General features: G+C 42.6%; 1 protein-coding gene across 3 annotated transcripts in view; it reads right to left on the reverse strand.

The window, feature by feature from the left end:
* Nucleotides 1–237: 237 nt before the first annotated feature.
* The window catches only part of ESRP1 (epithelial splicing regulatory protein 1), a 60,086-nt gene continuing 40,785 nt past the window's right edge, over nt 238–19,538 (reverse strand). For 2 of the 3 annotated variants that reach the window (XM_088471362.1, XM_088471361.1), the window contains exons 12-16: nt 18,681–18,879; nt 11,518–11,689; nt 7,375–7,528; nt 5,549–5,658; nt 238–3,599 (exon numbers count right to left, since the gene is read on the reverse strand). In XM_088471362.1, coding sequence (XP_088327488.1) covers nt 5,575–5,658; nt 7,375–7,528; nt 11,518–11,689; nt 18,681–18,879 — 609 coding nt within the window. In that variant the 3' untranslated portion in view covers nt 238–3,599; nt 5,549–5,574. The remainder of the gene's footprint in view (nt 3,600–5,548; nt 5,659–7,374; nt 7,529–11,517; nt 11,690–18,680; nt 18,880–19,538) is intronic. The other variant, XM_088471363.1, reaches the window with a different exon arrangement.

Here is a 19,538-nt window from a genome sequence, read left to right on the forward strand (position 1 = left end):
AGCTTAGAAAAGGTTTGAAAAATAAAATGCGGGTGAATACATAAGACTATAGTGAAATATGGATGTGCAGGAGGGGGAAATAATTAGTTTAGTTTTTTTTGTCACAGTAATTATGTACCTTACAGGGGGAGGTTAACCCAATGCTAGCTGCCACTGAGCGATGGTAAAACAAGGAGTGAGTATGGGGAGACTTCAAGGTACCACTTACACCCCAAATGACTGATTCAGAGCAACTGGTGAACAGGAACAAAAAACTTTTATTATGAAATACAACCATACAAAAAAAAATGTGACCATCTACAAATTGGGATAACTTTTTAGACAGTTCGGTTTTTGCCACAATACATTTTCTTATTTTAATTAGACAACATTTATTTCATCCAAGAAACATGCACATTAACTCTCTAATATATATATATATATATTTTACACATTTCATTGCAGCTGACAAAATGATACAGTAGAAAGCACTTCACTTCAGTGGATAAAGAGGGGGGAAAGAAAAAGCCCCAAAGCAGTCGCCTCGAATAGGCAGCATCAGAGCAAACAGTGATAACTACACGTTGCACAAACTACCGCAAAGAGTGGGGGAGGGGGCTCAGGGGAAAACAAATGCAATGGGACAGTCTGTATCCAATACTGGATTCTCCACAAAGCAATAAAGTGGGGCCATTTCTTTTAAATCTGCAACATGCTTTTCTGTTGTCTAGAATGTCACTTTGTCGAAGACAAATCAGGAAATATAAACAGATTGGTACTACTTGCTAAAGACGGCTCTATACAGTCTGTATAAAATAAACCGGTTTACCATACATGTATGTTGCTGCATTTTTCTATGTTGGTAGATCTGATCTTAGTGGGATGTATTCATCACCCCAGTGAAGGCAACCACTCACTCAATGGCTGTGCCCACTGAGGGTAAGCAACTGGTCCACCTTAAGGTTATGCAGCTGTATCCCTGCTGCTCAATGTTTATACTGTATGACTTAATATAATGGTAGCAATCTCCGCTTCTTCTAGATACATATTATGAATTAAGTCACCACTTAACTTTCCTTTGTAGTTTGGCATTTAAAGTACACTTTCTAATTTTGCAAATCCATATTTAAATATTTTAATTCCCAAAATTGCCACCAAATAAAAATGGTGTGTGCGCTTTTATTAAGCAGCTACCAGGGAATAGCGGACAGTAGAAGTTAGTGTAACTATATGTATCACAATTTTACAGTCTTACAGAAGATAAAAAATTTTTTTAGCACTCTTAGAACTGTAAAATTTGTTTTAATTATTTTTCTTTATGGGACAGGTCTAGTTTCTAGTTCTCGGTAGACAAAAGACTAAGAAGGTTGTTACCTGACTAGGACTATAGAAACCTGTACAAGAAATGTGCTGCAATGAAATCTTGCCATGGAAGCTATAAGACCACCTCGACAAGAAGAAAATTATAACTTGGACTATGACCATTAGCATGCCAGGTCACACAAAGAACTGGTATGGTAAATTCATTAAAAGTGATTAAAAGCATGAAAAAAAACTTGTCACATTCAAAAACAAACGAAAAAAAAAAATTGGGAGAAAAAAAAAAAAGTCAAATAATCATAAAATATTTAACAATAATTCTTTTCTAGTAACTAAAGACCTGTAAGGTCATATAAGTATCTTGACAAGTACAGAAAAGCCTTTAGCTCTCTGCACATGTAAACATTTTATTCAGGCATTTTCTGATTTTATTCTTTAGTTGTTTGCAATACAGCATTAATAAAACAGTTGATTAAAGACATAGGCCAAAACAGAAACAGACCACTCTTTCCAAGTCCGCAGTAAATGTACATGAGAAATATATATTTATTGTAGTTCACATTGATGTTTGGCAACTAGCAAGCATTATTCAATATAGTGGAATATGATGCGCATGCGGTTATTAAACATGGCGCAGTAATGTAGTGAAAATGTGCCAAGGGTCGCCAAAATTATAAATGGACAACATAGGTCAGGAGTAAGTAACGTTTCGGATTCCACATAGAACTGCTCCTTACTGGTCATACAAATAACGGTCATTATATGCAGTGGTTTGAGAAAATTGCACATAGTAAGAATCTGTATGCCGTCTAGTTGATATACTTACATCGGCATTGTGTATTAAACCTATTTCTGACACAGATTCATTTGTTGCGGTGAGTCGAAAACAAAGCCCTTTGACAGTGAACTCTGCAGACAATGTGCTACTTTTTCTAGCAAGAATCTTTATAGAACAAGGGGTTTGTTTTTTGGGGGGCTGAATACCAATACATGACAGCTTTCAAAATAAATTTTTTTTCCAAAAAGTCAATTTATGGTCCGTGACCACCTTTATTATTATTATTTTTTTACCATGTTATACTACTTAAAAAAAAAAAGCAAACAAACAAACCATGTTTTCTCAAAACAAAATTGCCCACTGTGTACCAAACATTATAATGCTCATGGTTAAGGAAGCACAACACATGTTTGTGCCGTTGAAGTAGGGCATTAAGTCATAGCACAGTATTCAGCTTACCAGGGAGAATAGCTTAGTTTGACACTATTTAAACATGGCAATTAGCCCTGGAAATAAATGGGAGGTTTCTTGTTGTACAACAGCTACGGGAATTGTTGAGAAACTGCATTTATTTTTTATATAAAAAAAAAAAAAAAAGCTGTAATTGAATAATTAAAGCGCTAATTCATACTTAAGCAGTTTTATAACAATGTTCACAAGCTATTCTCAAAATATATACACATATTAATATATATAGGTAATGTAACAAACATACAGTGTTTGACAAAAGCAAAACAATGACAGGAGTGCAGCATATGAGTACATCACTCACCGGTATAAGTCTGCTTCATGTTGCCAGCACACAAATTCATTATTTTTGGGGGAAGTTTGGTTTTATTTATTTTTTTTAACCAAACGATAAAGGCTACTTATAACATCTGAAAGCTTTAGTCAGTTAAAGGTTGGTGTAAAATGAAGGGAAAAAAAAAAATGCATCAAAAACATTAATAGAACTGACAGCCAGTCTTCTACCAATATGGCAACCATGCTTTTCGGTAAGTTAGAGTGCGCCCCTTTTTATAATAATGCGGAAAAAAAAAGTAGTCACCCGCTGTATTAACACTTTTGGTGCTGCAGTGGAAAGTATAAGTTAAAAAAAAGCTTTATTATATAGAAATTTCTTATACTTAGCGGATTGCACTACGTAACTTGATAGGTCAAATATTTCAGAAGAAAAAAAAATAAAAAATGGATTACCACTTGACCAGGGAAAGAATTTACCATGTACAGGTATAAATAGATGTCACTTCCTTTAGGTGGTGATGAGACAACTTATTGTTTAATGACTGATATCGTTTTGGGAATGAATGACTTTGCACATTGGAAGATTTGTCCATCTACCCAGTTCACAATGAACGTGTTGACTTTCCATTAAAGTTCAAGTTTGGAAATCTTAAGGGCAGATTATGGTTTCCAAGGCCCCATCCAGTCAAATTCCTGATCAAGTTTAGAAATAAAGATAAAACCAGGGGCATCCTGCCGAGCAAGGCGAAGATATACTATTAATCTGGTCGAGGAGAACCTATTGGAAGGAGCAAAAGGAAATAAATTAACTGAAAAGCAAAGAATATAGCACAAGAGAATATACAGATACAAGACAACACCTAATGCTCTTTCTTCATCAGTGCAGAATTTCAGTTGAGTCTGTGGTATAGGTGACTAACAGCACTGAAAATTGACATTATTAAAAATCGCCATATTTAATAGAGATGCTTTTATTGGGTGTTCTTACTACTGTAACCATGCCAATACAACTGCGCCAACAAACAGCTGTTGCAGCCAGTGGCGTAACTAGTGGGGGTTGAGCAGGGCATGTGCCCTGGGCGCCGTTTCATGACGTTTCTCCCATAGTGCCGAGCGGGAGTACGGAGGAGCGGATTGGGACGGACGCAAGAGCAGGGGGTTCATGAAAGTAGTGCGTTTTATTTATTTTGTGTGTCTGTTCTATATATGTAAGGGGCACTGCATATGGGGTGACACTGCTTGCAAGCAAGGCCCAATTAAGGGCCACATGGGCCTTGGGGTTGAAACTGATCAAAGGCCTTTCATGAGAAATTAGGAGAGGGGCGTAGTAAGAAAGGAGGGGGCCCGTGTTCACTCCCCCCGGAAGCCCCCTCCTCTCTCCCGGCTGCAGTCAGTGAACTGACAGCAGCTGTAGACTCCGAGCACTAGAGCCCAGAGTCTACTGCACATGCGGAGATCACCAGGAAAATGGCGTGGCAGCCATTTTCCCGGTGATTTCCTACTGTGCATGAGCAAAACGCCAGGAAAATGGCCGCAGCGGCAGTTTCCCGGGAGTTCTCTGTAGCGCTACTCCGTGGGACATCTCAGAGGAAAGTAACAAAAAAAATAAAAAAATGTATGGATGCTGGGGGTGCAGTGCGGGACCCCCTGGACCCAGAGGCCTGTGTGCACCGCACACCCTGCATCCATTATAAATACGCCCCTGGGTCAGGGAGCTGTGACCAGTGCTGTGTGGCCAGTATTATGTGGGCATGTACATCCCCTACACTATCAGCCTCAATGTCTTCCTAGTTAAGTAAATAGAAATAAAACTTTAATACTAGATTTATGGCCAACCGTGTGGGCAGCTAGTGGCCAGTCATCTTCACACTGTCATGACAACAGGCCTATTTTTATGTGGTGGCCTGGAGCTCGAACTCCATCCACCCAATTGATAATCTGGCCCTGGCTGCAAGGAAGGCAGCCCATTTCCTGCTCCACCGCTGATTCTCTAACGCTTGCTCTGTACTTGACGCCATGACGTAAAGTACCACAGGATCGGGAGGTGCTGGACCAGGGAGACTGCTCACCTACTACAGCATTGGATGAAGGTGTTAAAATGTTCTTAATGCAAAATTCCAAATTAATGCATTTACCTTGGTGTAAGACCTTACAATGCTTACAAATTAGAATAGTTGCATGGTAGATTACCAAGAGGTCTTCAGTTGGCGCCTTATACAGCAGAATGACCGGACACACCTCTAGGAATGAGTTCCTCTCCACGTTCATGACTATGGGGCGGATTCAGATATGGACGCCATTGTGTCAGCCGCTGTGTCTTTGTACGCAGCGGTTGTGCGACTTCTCTGATCTGCTACCGTGCCCGGAAACGAAGCATCGGATTATCTGTGTAACCATCAGTTATCTGAGTAACCCTCAATGTTACTTAGGAAGCCCGGGTAGATCACGCTTTTGGGGGACAGTGAAGCCGCAGCCAAGGACACAGCCACTGGTTTCGACACGGCCATAAAACTGTGCCAACATGCGCCCGTTTTCTGGCTCGCTAACCACTCCCAAATGCTAGCAGCATGTCAATCATGCTGTCGTTTTTGGGGCACTGCAACAAACATCACAGAAGCAGATCTGCAAACGTATGTAAATATTGCTTACATCTCTGAATTAGGCCCTATGACCGCACAGCGCCAATTAAGTACAAAAACATTAGTTATTCAAAATACATTTACATACCTCCTCTACACAGGCACGGGAGACTTCTAGATGCACACCCATTCTTTTGGGTGCGTGATCAATGCCCTGGTCTGGTCACTTACTGGAAGAAGACCCTCTTCTGGAGCATACTAAGAGCAGAGAATGATGGAACATCTAATTACTAGGGTACTGGTCACACAAATATCCCATGTTTCATAAGAAAAAAAAAAATGTAAGTCTACACAAATCGCCTCTTTTCTGAGCAATACAATTTATATAGCTTTCCAGACCAGTACAAAAAATAATTACTTGCTAAAATAACCATTCACCGAGGTGCAGACAGGCCACCTCTTCTACATTGCTGTCAGAATATCATCTATAAAAAAAAAAAAAGATAATTGAGAGCAAGGTTGCTTACTAAATATTTTTAAGCAACAACTAGGTCATAAAAGCTCCTTTACTTTTATTCTGATCAATGATCATTCAGCATGCCATGTTGGAGAGATGTGTACAGACTTAAGGGCATATTCAAATTAGCCGCGATAAGCCGTTTTCGGCGATGAAGTCATTTCGCCAGGTGAAAACTTATCCCCGTATTCAATTCCAAAAACTTTTCGCCTACGCGGTTAGTCAATGCATTGGTATAGATAAAAAAAGATTCACCTATGAAACCCGCCGAAAAAATTGCAGAATTGCGGTTTTGGAGTGCAAAAGGTGGGAAAACCACTCTGCTCCCTTGGGACAGGCCCCCAAAGAATAACTGCATTAAAAAAAAAAAAAAAACACACCACAAAAAAATTACTTTGAAAAAAAGGGCCGAAAGTACAAAGTTGGGGTACAAACTTAAAAACTAGCAAAATAAGCTTTTGGGGGGTCTGCAAGCATGGGGGAGGTTTTTTTTTCTATTGCAGGTGCTTGCTGAAGGTGCTTTTTCAAAAACTTCACTTTTGCGTGTATCACCCATGCTTGCACCCATTTTCATGTACCCCAAATTTGCTGGGACTAGTTATTTTCTCCAAAAAACACTGCTAAATGCTATTCTTCACCCCTTGTGCAAAGACGCTAATTAGCAGCTATTGAGAGCACTAAAAGTTTTCCTCCAAAACACGCAAAGTCGGCGAAAAGTGCGGCAGGCAAAACCTTTCTGGCTTTTCGCATCTAATTGAATGTGATCCTTAAGGTGGTAACCGTTCTTGTACACACCAGCGAATATCTCAAACCTACGAACAGCCCACTTGCTTAACTTGTGGAGCGGTTTATTGGTGTTACACAGCTTACAGCTGTACTCGGTTATACACACTAAGGGCAGGATGGAAAGAGCTTGTGCGGAGTGGAGTGTCATACAGCTCACCAACCCATGACTGTATGCTGGAAGCGGTGCAGGAGTGCTAAACAGCGCCTGGGACATCGGGTAATACTGGGCCTCACTGGAACCAAGTGGTACACAATCGTGTACTACTGCATCGATCTTACACAGTGACAAGATGGCGCGATGCATGCATCGCTCTTACAGTGACACGATAGCGCCGTGCACACACAGCACTTAGGTCGACGGCCATCTTGGTACAGGGAATGAAGCTTCCTTGAAGGAGCAGCAGCATGAAGTCTGCGCAGTAGTGCACTCCATTTTAAACGTGACATCCAATACTAGCTGCAATTCCTAACATGATCAGCCAAAACCACGCAGTTATCCTGTAGCCATCGTATGGCCAAAAGCTGCCTTGCTCTGCTAAGCTCACTTCCCGCACTTAGTCTTATACAAGCATAGAAACACTGGAGACTGCAAACCAAAATTTCTAGAAGTTTGTGGACAATAAAAGTCCTCCAGGAACACAGATTGTAGTAAACCTCTACGGATGACCTACCTGATAACCTTGGAAGAAGTTCAGGATCTCTTTCATTCCAGAATTGTATGCCAGTCCTTGCATGCGCACCATTGTGGCTCCACTATGAGGGGGGAGGGCGCTGGTGGCAGCTGGAGCTTGGAAGAACCCAAGATTGCTTGGAGAACCAGGGGGGCTGAAAATCAGAGACAAATATGAAATGCATTTTTATTTATTACTAAATGGTTTACAGTTATTCTGCAAATAAAAAGACTGGAATAGACTACGCCCCTTCCCAGGATAGCCTAACAAGCTCCACGCACTAGACACTTCCCACTTCGATTTCAGTGACCTTCGGCTGACCGGAACTACTCTGATCTCTGATAAAGCTCCCATCAAAAAACTGAATGCCATAACCTGGCGTGTTTACAAATTCATTCAGAGGAGAACAGTGAATGGCCCCTGTGTGCCCGGTTATCTTTGCCCCATGCTATCAGGCTCTAACTGAACCAGAGGTCATAATACTAAACTTTAATTTTTACAAAAAAGGAATAACTTAATCATCTGCAAATATAACCTCACAAACATCAATTTTGCCAATGTAAAAACAAAGTTATCAGCAGCTCTTTTACATAAGGAAATTAGTGTTAGTTTATGAAATAGGGGTCGCCTCATCTGATCTAGGAAAGTGCTATATTGCCACAAAGCTGAAGATGCCGCAAAATATTCCAAGAATAAGCAATACAATAATTTTGTTTTCTTCTAGGATACAAAAAAAAAAATATTAGCCCTAGGAATATTTGCTAACTTTATATACAGAAGTAGGGCTTGCAAATCAAAAATAAAATCACAATCATTAGGTCTCAGTCATGAAATTCAGTAATTGAAAAAAGTGGTTACAAAAGATGAAATGGCTGGGTTGCTATGGATTACAGAACAGATAAAGCGGCCAGTCCGCCAGAGAGACAAGTGACCAGATTACAGAAAATTGTATAAATCGGATATTAAGGATACACAAATACTCGTAGCTGTGGTGCAGTTTTCGACAATGGACAGAAAATATGCAACACCCCTCCACACATCTCATCAGTTGTAATCTCCAATCCTCTTAAATCACAAAACTACATTTAGGAACTGCCTGCATCGTTACACCAGATACAGGAGGAGATTGGGGAAGGGTCTAAATAGTTCCTACTGTGTATCAGCTAACTAGTAATTATTTGCTGAGATTTTATGAGCCCCTCTACCATATACTATACAAGCAAATGTTCCATATTCTGTAAAATAATGGGTTTGTACAGTACCTGTGGATTTATTAATATACTTAAGTCTACAAAACCAAAATGAAATCCATGTAATGATCTCGTACAATATAGAAATCTAGATTTAAAATAAAAACCAAAAAAACCCACACCTGCATGCTTAATGTAGGAGGTGGCAGTCTTCTTTTAGTACAGCTTATTTATTTTACTATATATTTTGGTTTTTAATTTTTTTTTGTTTTGGTTTGTTTTAGATCGGATGTTGGACATAGCTAAAGTACTGCTTTAATGCACAAAGTACTCCTAGGGCAAAGAGTCAAATTCATTAAAGTAAGTAGCCAATGTAAATTTATTAGCACTGTATATTTGTGATAGCATCAGAACACACCTTTCACGACAAGTAAAGGTGCAGCATGTTCCCAGAATGAAACTTACTATACAGGTATACTGCGGGCCACTCCTAGAGAAGCTTGGAAAACATACAACAATGCAAGCACAGTAATGTCTCCTGCATAGGTAACATTCTTCCAACTCTACAGAGGCTGCAAACCTAAAAAAGAAATGCAGCCTGACCTTACACGCAACTATTTTTACTCCAGGGCAACTATCTGGCAGGTTGAAAGATTTCTGCTCATTATAGAAGCTTTTACTGCAAGACATTTACTGCTGCTCGTTCACCCATTAACCTCTCTGTCCAATGCCCTTGAATTGAAATATACCGTTTGCCTCCCTTACACCTTTTCAAGGATTCCTCAGCCACTGTAGACTACTAGTTATGGGATTTTCCACATTGTTAATTCTCCCGACAACTAATGTCTCATACTTTGTGGTGGTTTTAAGAGTTGGCAGCGCCAGTCTGGTGAATTATGGAATCTACTAAAAGTACACAATGTTTTTGTCTATAAAACTTGAAGTCTGTTTCACCAATTTTAAAAAGGAACAGAAAGTTAAATAAAGAAATTAGTCAAACTAGCTGGCTTTAAAGTCCATACACAACTGAGGCAGCCACTTTATGGGCTGAAACAATATTTGAATGCAGCCAATGAATTTACTAGGTACTAATGACACCACTCAGGGGAGAGGCACTTCGTGCGTCAGAAATGAAGGACTGTTCTGCTGAGCTGATTTATGTCCAAGAGCTCTTCAAATTATTGGCCCAGGACCAGATTCTAGGTGGCTGTTGCCAAGAGTCTGGATGTGGCTACGTTCCACTGTGCCGCACCAGTTTGGAGACATGCATTCCAAGGCTCACAGAGGCCCAAGTACTTTATGCCAGTCTCCTACACGATCAAACACCCTGAGGGGTCTATTCATCATCACACAATTTCTACAAAGCAGGTGAAAATGAACTTTTTCTCATACTTGTGTAAAGTCTCAGGACTATTCATGATAAACGTAATGCAGGAGATATCAGAGCTCTCTACTGCTTACCTTTCAGCCCCGATGTGGCCTGCTGTCCCCCATACACTACTATGGGGACCTAAATTCATCATAGTCCAAAAAGAATATATTTTTGGACTTTGACTACAGGAATTTATGCCAGCTTCAGATGCAGTTTGTTCCGACCGCAGATCCTTCTTATGGGAAGGAGTCCGGAGTTGCCCGTTCTGTTACTTTTGCCAAAGGTTGAGCATGACGTTTACGCATGCGCAGTTACACTGCCGAGTCACTCGGCAGTGGAAGATCGTCTGTCTCTGCAATTTCTAACAATCAGCCGTCTCCGCACAGGAGAAATGTTGAATTGCTCAGTACCTATGTATCCACCGCTTGTGCTCGGTTGGCCCCCGATAATTAGCATCATGAATGGACCCCTTAGTCACAAGCAGTGAAAGCCTTGTAACCTGCTTCCATTTACAGGAAGTGTAACCAGTGTCGCCGAGAAGGGGGGGAGAGCGGGTACTATTTACCCGGGCCTGCTAGAGGGGCCCTGAGTCTGGCGCTGCCCCCCTCCCTCACAGCAGCCCAGCACACAGCGTGATGAGCTGCAGTGGGACGTTGCTCATGGCTGTAGGGGGCGATCACACTGATCGCACCCCCACCGGCTTCGTACCGGGCTGAGGGTGCTTACAGTACCCCCCTCCCCAGCACCGCAAAACTTTTTTTTAAGCTCTAAAGGGCGTGGCCACATCTCCCATAATTAGGCGACTTCCACTTCCCCTGGGCCTGGCCGGGCGCATCTATAATGGTGCGCACTACACTCTGCACCCATATATTATACTCACCTCTCCGGCATTTGTGCTGCAGAAATCGCTGGGAAATAATGGTACAGTGAACATTTTCCTGGAGACTTACGCATGCACAGTAGAGAAGTCACCAGGAACAATGTACAGGCGCCATGTTCCCGGAACCCTTTGCATGAGTCTACTATGCCGCAAGAGAGGACACTCAGACTGCACACGAGCCCCTTCCTTGCTTATATTGCCCGGAATGTAACATACGTTCCACAAGATCAAATGGCAATTCATCGACTAAGCAAGTTTAGACACCATCTTCTCCTTGGTCTATCACTTCGCAAAAGGAATAAACAATGCTGCAGTGAGGGGGGAAGGGGAATGGGATCTATGCCATCCTGAGCACTTGCCCTTGTCAATAAGGCCAGCTTTACCATTAGATGAACAGACCTAAGTGGTCCCCCAAGGTGCCAATATTCTAGAGAAACCTAACACCACAGACATGTTGTCAATAAATGGCAACAGGCTATTTTTTGTTTGAGCAATAGAAAACCCCCTATCGCCACTAATATATAAATACAATGGGAAGAAGCACTTAAATGACAGTGTGACATTTCCCACAACATGTGTTGTATTAGCATACTGAATCTATGAAACAGCTTAATAAAATGATAGAGTAGATCTAGATCTTGCACACACAGCAAACCCCCAAAACAATCCCCACAGCAGCCTTTGCTCCTGGCCAAGCTTACCTTGGGTAGTATGCAGTGTAGTTCATGAACAGCTGTGCGCCAGCTGGGTAATACGCCGCGGATGGTTGCAGAGCCCGTGGATTCAAGAGCAAGGAAGGCTGGTAGAGGGCAGCGGCTTCAGTTGGAATAACGGCGGTTGGTGCTGGGAATGTGTACGATGGTGGAGATAAACCTAGTATAAAAATCAAAAAATTACATATCAGTATTAGTGGCATAGGGAGAACCATTGTAAAATGGAACATGTACCACCTCAGAGAATGCAGTCCTAAGATATTTTGGCATATCAGTCTATAAATTAAATATAACAACTTAACAAGTAGTAGTTTGAGAGTTCCAAATATATGTGTGTGAGGTCAAAGTGCATCATGAGGAGAGGGTGTGTTGGCATGTTTTGCATCCTTAAAGCCCATCGCCATGGCTAGATTACAGAGAAACGCGGCATACCGCAGTGGGCATGCGGCCACAATTTGCACCAGGTCCCCCGGTCACTGCACTAGGGAAACTGGTGGGTTTCCTGATCTCACTGGAAGTCAGAAAAACACTCCACAAATTTGGAAGTCTAAGGGAGTATAAAAGTATACTCTTAGTACCTAAAAACCTTATCTGGTCAACTGGCGCCGGTCTAATGTTGCATGTGTGGGATAATAATATAAGCATGAACAGGACTTTTCCCATAAGAGGCTGTGATTTCTAGAAGATCACCGCTAGATCTAAATCAGCAATTAGTTTTAAACTGCCACTTTAAATCTAGCGGCTACTTCGCCAAAATGTGTTTGCGCTTCAGTGTAGAATCATGGTAACAGAGCTGGATCAAGCATTCTGCAACCTGGGCTCTTGCCTAGAGCCCAAATTACAACACTTTGTACCTCCCTGCCCCACAAGAGGTGGAAAAGGGGACCTCTCTTGCATAGGAAAATATATAAATTTTGATCAGACTATTCTGGATTATGACACTTTGGGCCTGATTCAGACCCACTCGCGAGCGGCTGTCCGCTCGCAAGTGGGTCGATGTTGTGCACTGCGCATGCGCACGACGGAGGGAGCTCCGTCGTGCGCATGCGCCAGACGCGACGAGCGAAGGAAAGTCCTTCGCTCGTTGTGTCCGATCAAAGGGGGCGTGCTGTCAATGTTGATTGACAGCACGCCCCCTTTGGTAGGCGTGCCGGGGGCGTGCCTCCCTGACGGGGGCGTTCCCACGGGAACGCCTCCCGTCAAAAGCCGGCCCACTGACATCACTAGTGATGTCAGTGGGAGTGATTTTGGCTCTGATAGAGCCAAAATCACTCCGGAGCTTGCGGTTGAAAACCTCAACCGCAGGCTCCGGCTCGCAGTTTCGATGGTCGCGATGGTCTCGACCATCGCGGCCATCAAAATGCACGCTCGTATAGCCTGTGGGTGGTGACCCACAGCTATACGAGCGTCCAGAAGGACGCTCCATTTTCATAGAGGCCGGCCCTCATTCAGAGCGTGCGCTCTGCTCAGAGCGTATGGCTCTGAATGAGGGCCTTTGAGCTCTATTTAATAACATTATTTTGACTAAAATAAAGTGAAGGGGTATTTTCACACCCTTTTCACACCATTTTAGTATCACCTATAGGGCTCTATTTACTACAATCCGCATTTGTAATGCAGATTGTAGTGTGATATTATCGACTGAATTCGCATTGAGAACTCAGGCAATATCACAGGGATTTACTACAAATCCCTTGCAGGGACAGAGCTTGTGAGAAAGCTCTATCCCTGCGAATCCCCTACGCACACTAGTCACGATATTTTAGCAAAAAATACTGTGATAAGCGCCCACGCATGTGCCGACAGGCCGCCGCTGATACACTCCCCCCCCCGGCGCTAAGCCACATACCGGTCATTAAGCCCCACCCCCCACAATAGCGGACCCGCCCGCGCCCCCATCCCCCGTGCTTAAAAGCACTTACCTGCAGTCATCGGTGCTCCGGTGAGGTCTTCCATGCCTCCGTTCAGCTGATATCCCATACTGCACTGGAACCCGACCACCGGGCCGCAGTGCACCATGGGAGACCAGCTGACCGGAGGGGAGTCATCACTGGAGCCCTGACCACTGGCTTGCAGTCAGTTTAGACCACACAGCTGATCACTGGGACTGGCTCCAGTACTCTGCGTTTTAGAGCAGAGTAGGAGCGCAGTAACCGGGGGAGACCCTGGATAACGCCACCTCCAGGTGGCGTTATCATCACAGGGCTTTCCCCGGTATTTTTTTACAATTTATTTTTAGTAACTTTGGTCGGATCACATTTCCCATTACAATTATGGGAAATGTGATCTGCTTACTAAAAATAAGTGATACTTAGGGGTTGGAGTAGAATTTTACGAATACTACTCCAATTGCCCTGTAATAACTATAGGTGATACTAAAATAATGTGAAAAGGGTGTGAAAACACCCTTTGGGCTCTATTTACTATAATCCACATATTGAATGCAGATTGTAGTGTGATATTAACGACTGAATTCGCATTGCGAATTCAGGCAATATCAGTGATTTACTACAAATCCCTTGCAGAGACAGAGCTTGCGATAAAGCTCTGTCCCTGCGAATCCCATCCGCACACTAGTCACGGTATTTTCAAAAAAAATACCGTGACAAAGTGCCCTGATCCGGGCCTCCAGTGATGTCCTCCATGCCTCCGGTCAGGTGATATCCCATACTGCACTGGAACCCGATCACCTGATGACCGGCCCGCAGTGCAGCATGGGAGACCAGCTGACCGTCTGTTTAGATCACACAGCTGATTACTGGGACAGACTCCCGACTCTGCTCTCCCCGTTAGAGCAGAGTAGGGGGTAGAATTTTACAAATTCTACTCCAACTGCCTTATAATAACTATAGGTGATACTAAAATAATGTGAAAACACCCTTTCACTTTTAGTAAAAATAATGCTAATAAATAGAGCCCATAGTTATTACAGGGCAATTGGAGTAGAATTTGTAAAATTCTACTCCAACCCGTAAGTATCACTTATTTTTAGTAATCAGATCGCATTTCCCATAATTGTAATGGGAAATGTGATCTGTCTGGTAGTTACTAAAAATAAATGAAAAAAATACCTAGGGAGGCCCTGTGATAAGAACGCCACCTGGGAGGTGGCATTATCCAGGGTCTCCCCCAGTTACAGGACTCCTACTCTGCTCTAACGGGAAGAGCAGAGCCGGTCCCAGTGATCAGCTGTGTGGTCTAAACAGACTGCAAGCTGATTCACTGCAATATAATATAATAAATATATATTTATATTTTTACTAACTTACCTGACTCCAGGGACCAGTGGTCGGGGCTCCGGGTGATTGTCCTCCCTCCGTGAGCTGGTCTCCCATGCTGCACTGTGGCCCGGTCATCAGGTGATCGGGTCCCATTGCAGTATGGGATATCACCTGACCGGAGGCATGGAGGACATCACCGAAGGGATGCAGGTAAGTGTAATTAAGGGAGGGGGGGTCCATGACCGCTGGGGGGCAGCAGCCGGTCGGCGGATGCGCGGGCACTTTGTCACGGTATTTTTTCCGAAAATACCGTGACTAGTGTGCGGACAGGATTCTCAGGGAAGGAGCTTTATCGCAAGCTCTGTCCCTGCAAGGGATTTGTAGTAAATCCATGTGATATTGCCTGAATTCGCAATGCAGATTATAGTGTGATATTAACGACTGAATTCGCATTGCGAATTCAGTCGTTAATATCACACTATAATCTGCATTTAATATGCGGATTGTAGTAAATAGAGCTAATTGAGAGATGTTTACCAACATGGTTCACAGGTTCAAGTTAGCCCTAAAGCTTTAGCAACCAACCTGCTTTAATACATCCAGTGGAAGACTGAAAGCATCAATAAAACCCTAGTACACAATCAGACTTGTACATGTGTCATCTTAACTTGCACTGAAGAGATCAAACAAATTGCTGGTTTTAGTACAGAAGCGCTCTACAAATAGTTACCAAATAACCTTCACTGTGTCAAAGCTTGTGAAGTAACAGAAGCCTCACTTCTCCCCTTAAAGTATATAAGGGGCATAATACACCCACAGGGCAAAAACACTACAGTTTTAGTCATCCTAAAACATGAGGAAACTTGAATAATATTCAGGATTGAAGGTATTTACGTTTCTGGTAGGTCAGCCTAGATCACAAAGCCATAGAGATCCGACTAGTTTGGTATATCATACTTTATAGGTAAACTAAAAGATGGCAATACATCAGCAACTGCCGCGATCCAGAGATGCGATGGGAAATGCCAACGTTTCCGGGTGGAAACACCGACCTCCCACCATCGATGTTGTGCGATCCATCGCCGGATCGCAGACATTTGTCATGTTAAAGGTCGGCGATTTGACAATTGCGATTTTTTTATCGCTATCGTCAAAATCCAACATGTTAGATTAATGCAATCCTGCGATGCCGGGTTGCGGGATAGCGGCAATAGATTGCATATGTGTGGGGCCCATAAAGTAAGAAATGTTTGCATTGCTAATGGGCCCCATACATATGCAATGGATTGCCGCGATGCTGCAACCTGGCACCGCAGGTTCGCAGAAATCCAACATGTTGGATTTCGGCAATTTGACAATAGCTATAAAAAAAATTAAAAAAATCAATCGTGATTGTCAACTCGCCGACATTTAACATAGGTCTGTGATCTGGTGATGGATCACAGAACATCGATGGTGGGAGGTCAGAGTTACTACCCGGAAACGCCGGCATTTCCCATCGCATTGCGACAGTCGCTGATGTATGTCCACCTTTACTTTATTGTGCTCTGATAGATGGTTTATGTTCCTACAACTCTCCTCCCAGAATTTCAAGTGAAATTACTACCACCTGACACATTTTAAGTATCTACAGGTGCCACTAATTATTTGTCTGTAAATACATCTGTGCCAAAGCACAGAGTATGGCAAGCAGGCACCGTTAGGGTTCCCTAAGGACTGCATTTGGGTTACCCCGGATGTGAGACTTGCCCTGACTGCTCACCAGCGCAACAGAGGTAATTTGCATGCTCCAGCCATATGCAAAGAGGAACGAAAGGTAAACTTTAAATTTTACTTAACATTAAGAGATTTCCTTTTAACCTTGAAAAGGCATATATTAGACATGTTGGGGTACAATTTAGCTGTCTGGCCACCAACTTCTAAGAAATGTCCCTAACGATCCAGCTGTTGAACTGGGAACTTCCAACCACGTTAAGCTGGGTCATTTAATTCAAAAGCAGCTAGAAAGGCCCAAATTACTTCATTTGACTTTCAAAAGCCTATCTTGATGGTGAATCTTCCAAGTTTTTCTTGCTAGTTATTTTGATTGGACTATAGTACCAGTATTTAACCCATACATATCAATCAGGGCTAAAGCTAGGTACACACTACAAGACTGTCCAATCTGGTTGATTGGAACGAAAATCTGGTAATGTATGGGAGCAAACGACAGTCAACAATTTACTACCAAATGTCGGAACACAGACAAAAATGGTTGTTTGGTTAAATCAGTTTGTCTGAATGACCATTTTCTAATGTTTTCCAGTGTTTGGGATAAAAATCGGGGAGCAAATGCCAATTGACCATTTGTTCCCAAACAGCTAGATTGGACAGATCGTGTGTAGCCATGTTAAGCCTAAGATATATAGTGCGGATCGTATAGTGTGTACGCCCAATTGCAAATGCACGCCAGATTTTAATCTCATCGTCCCATCTGCCGTACTGCGCAGCAGATGGAATGATGCCAAGTTGCTACATACAGCATGTAGCACGCAGTAGTTCACAGGATTGTGTAGTATGTAAGGCGCCCTCGATATATAGTTACATTGTGTCGTACTGTTGCGGGATACACACATCATACAGTGTGTACCCATCTCAACTGCCGTAGTATTGAGGCAACCCAGGGAGAGGGGAGGATGTCACATAACAGCCAGTTTGACACCTCTACCAACACATTATGTTCTTTCCTAACATAAAACTTTTTTCGCAGTTTCGGATAAGAATGGTGATCTACTTACACTACAGCATCTCATATATTCCCCTCACTCTGAATTGGAAGAATTACTTTGTTACTCATTTTATGGTTTAGGGGCCCACAAGGATTAGTCTTGCACACAGGTCCATATGCCTTCATGATATATCCATACTTTGATTGTTTTGTAATTAATCGCTCGAAAATGGTCAGCACAAATTAAAAAAAAAATCCATATAGGAGAACGAAAAACAAAAAATATATATATTTAAATGCAATCTTACATTAACTTTGTATTTTTCATTTAGGTATCAGTAGCAAACCAATAATAAAGTGTAGAAAATTTGGCAGAAGATTCCCTAAACAAAGAATTAAATTATGTGCAGCTAAATTATTTGAGAAAGTGGTCTATTTCAGTGGCATGGCAAGACTATCTGCCCCCCCTCAGCACGAACAAAAATCGACAGAAGGCGAAATGATTTAAAAGAAAAATCAAGGAGGCAGTGTCACACTTTGCTTTGGGAAGAAGCCCCTAGTCTACAAAAAGTGGCTTAAAGGGGAACTAAACCCAAACAGAATGTTTTTCCTCGGTACATATGTGCACCACTTTAATGCATTTCCCATTCATTCTAGTCTTGTGATGGGAAAAAGGGTCATGTGGTTTTATTAATCATTGTAGACCGTAGGCTGTCCAGAGTTACATTAACAGTCTTTACAGTCTGAGCATTGATCTCAGCCAACTACTTGGTGCTACGGAAGTCACAGAGAACCTTGTAGCCAAGCAGCGCACAGCTTTCCTTAACAGGCACTTCCTTCAACCACTCAACCAGCCATTTGCTAAGCACCAAGGTCACAACATGAGCAACCGGAGGGAAATACGCTAACCAACTCATTCACAAGCTCCTTCCATAACACACATGGAGGGACCAGGAATCAAGTGTCATGAAAACTAACCTCAAAAAAGGAGGCGGCTATATTTGTTCAATTTTGCTTTAGTTCCCCTTTAAAAAGGGCAGCATAGATATCCCCACTGGTGCCCCCGAAATCTCATTCACCACAAGAGATTTGCAATCATAGATTTTGGGTTTCGTTTCATACATGGCAAATAATTAACCAAAATACCGACAGGAAGGAAAGCAGTTCCAACACCTACCAGCTCAAAGCGCAGAGAAGCGGCAAGACCCTCAACCCAAACTTACATGGTAACTTACATGGCGGTGGGGACAAGCCATTGCGATTTAAAGTTCCCCCCATTAAGACAAAATTCATCTCCTCTGCAGAACATTGAAACACCTCCACATATCTGTCCTTCATGGTCTTCTTGTGACACTTCTGCGCAGCCAGGAAAGCCCTCTCTGCCGACTTCATCTGAATAAACGAGTCTCCCGATGGTCGCCCCTGGGAGGGAAGAAAACCACCGCACAATGTTTGTGACTAAACAATTAAATAGTGAATGTTAATTTAACAATATAGGCCCAGTGGTCCCCAAACTCAGTCCTCAAGCCATCCTAACAGTCCAGGTTTTAAGGATATCCATGCTTGACCACAGGTGACTTAATTAGTATCTTAGTCAAGGTGATTTAACCACCTGTGCTCAACCATGGATGTTGGGGTGCCTTGAGGATGGATTTGGGAAATGGAAATGAAAGTTTATTAGGGAAATATTTTATCGGTGCAATTTACCAAGAGTCTTGCCGGGAGACAAGCTCCCAAGTGAGCCTGTGCCGACTAAGGTTGAAACGTAAAGGGATTACTTCCAGGCTTGGACCCAACTGAGCAGCTGCGCACTGCACAAACAGATGTCTGGAAAAAGTTTGCAAGATGTAGCCCAACGGCATTAGCTCAATGGGACTATGCTTTTTGGAGCTTGGTAAATGGGGCATTTTCGCAGTACACCCTAAACATATGGAGACCGCATCTGTGAATGTTAAGACAGCAGCAGATTTAATAATCCTCTGAAAACACCAGTTTCCGAAGGATTTGCCACCAATTTGAGCTTAATAAATAGGACCCTTGGTGCACTTATAGAGCCATAAACAAGCTGCATAACTTCTGTA

Source organism: Taudactylus pleione, unplaced genomic scaffold (assembly GCF_031769625.1).
Source record: "Taudactylus pleione unplaced genomic scaffold, aTauple2 ptg000114l, whole genome shotgun sequence".
NCBI classification, from domain to species: Eukaryota; Metazoa; Chordata; class Amphibia; order Anura; family Myobatrachidae; genus Taudactylus; species Taudactylus pleione.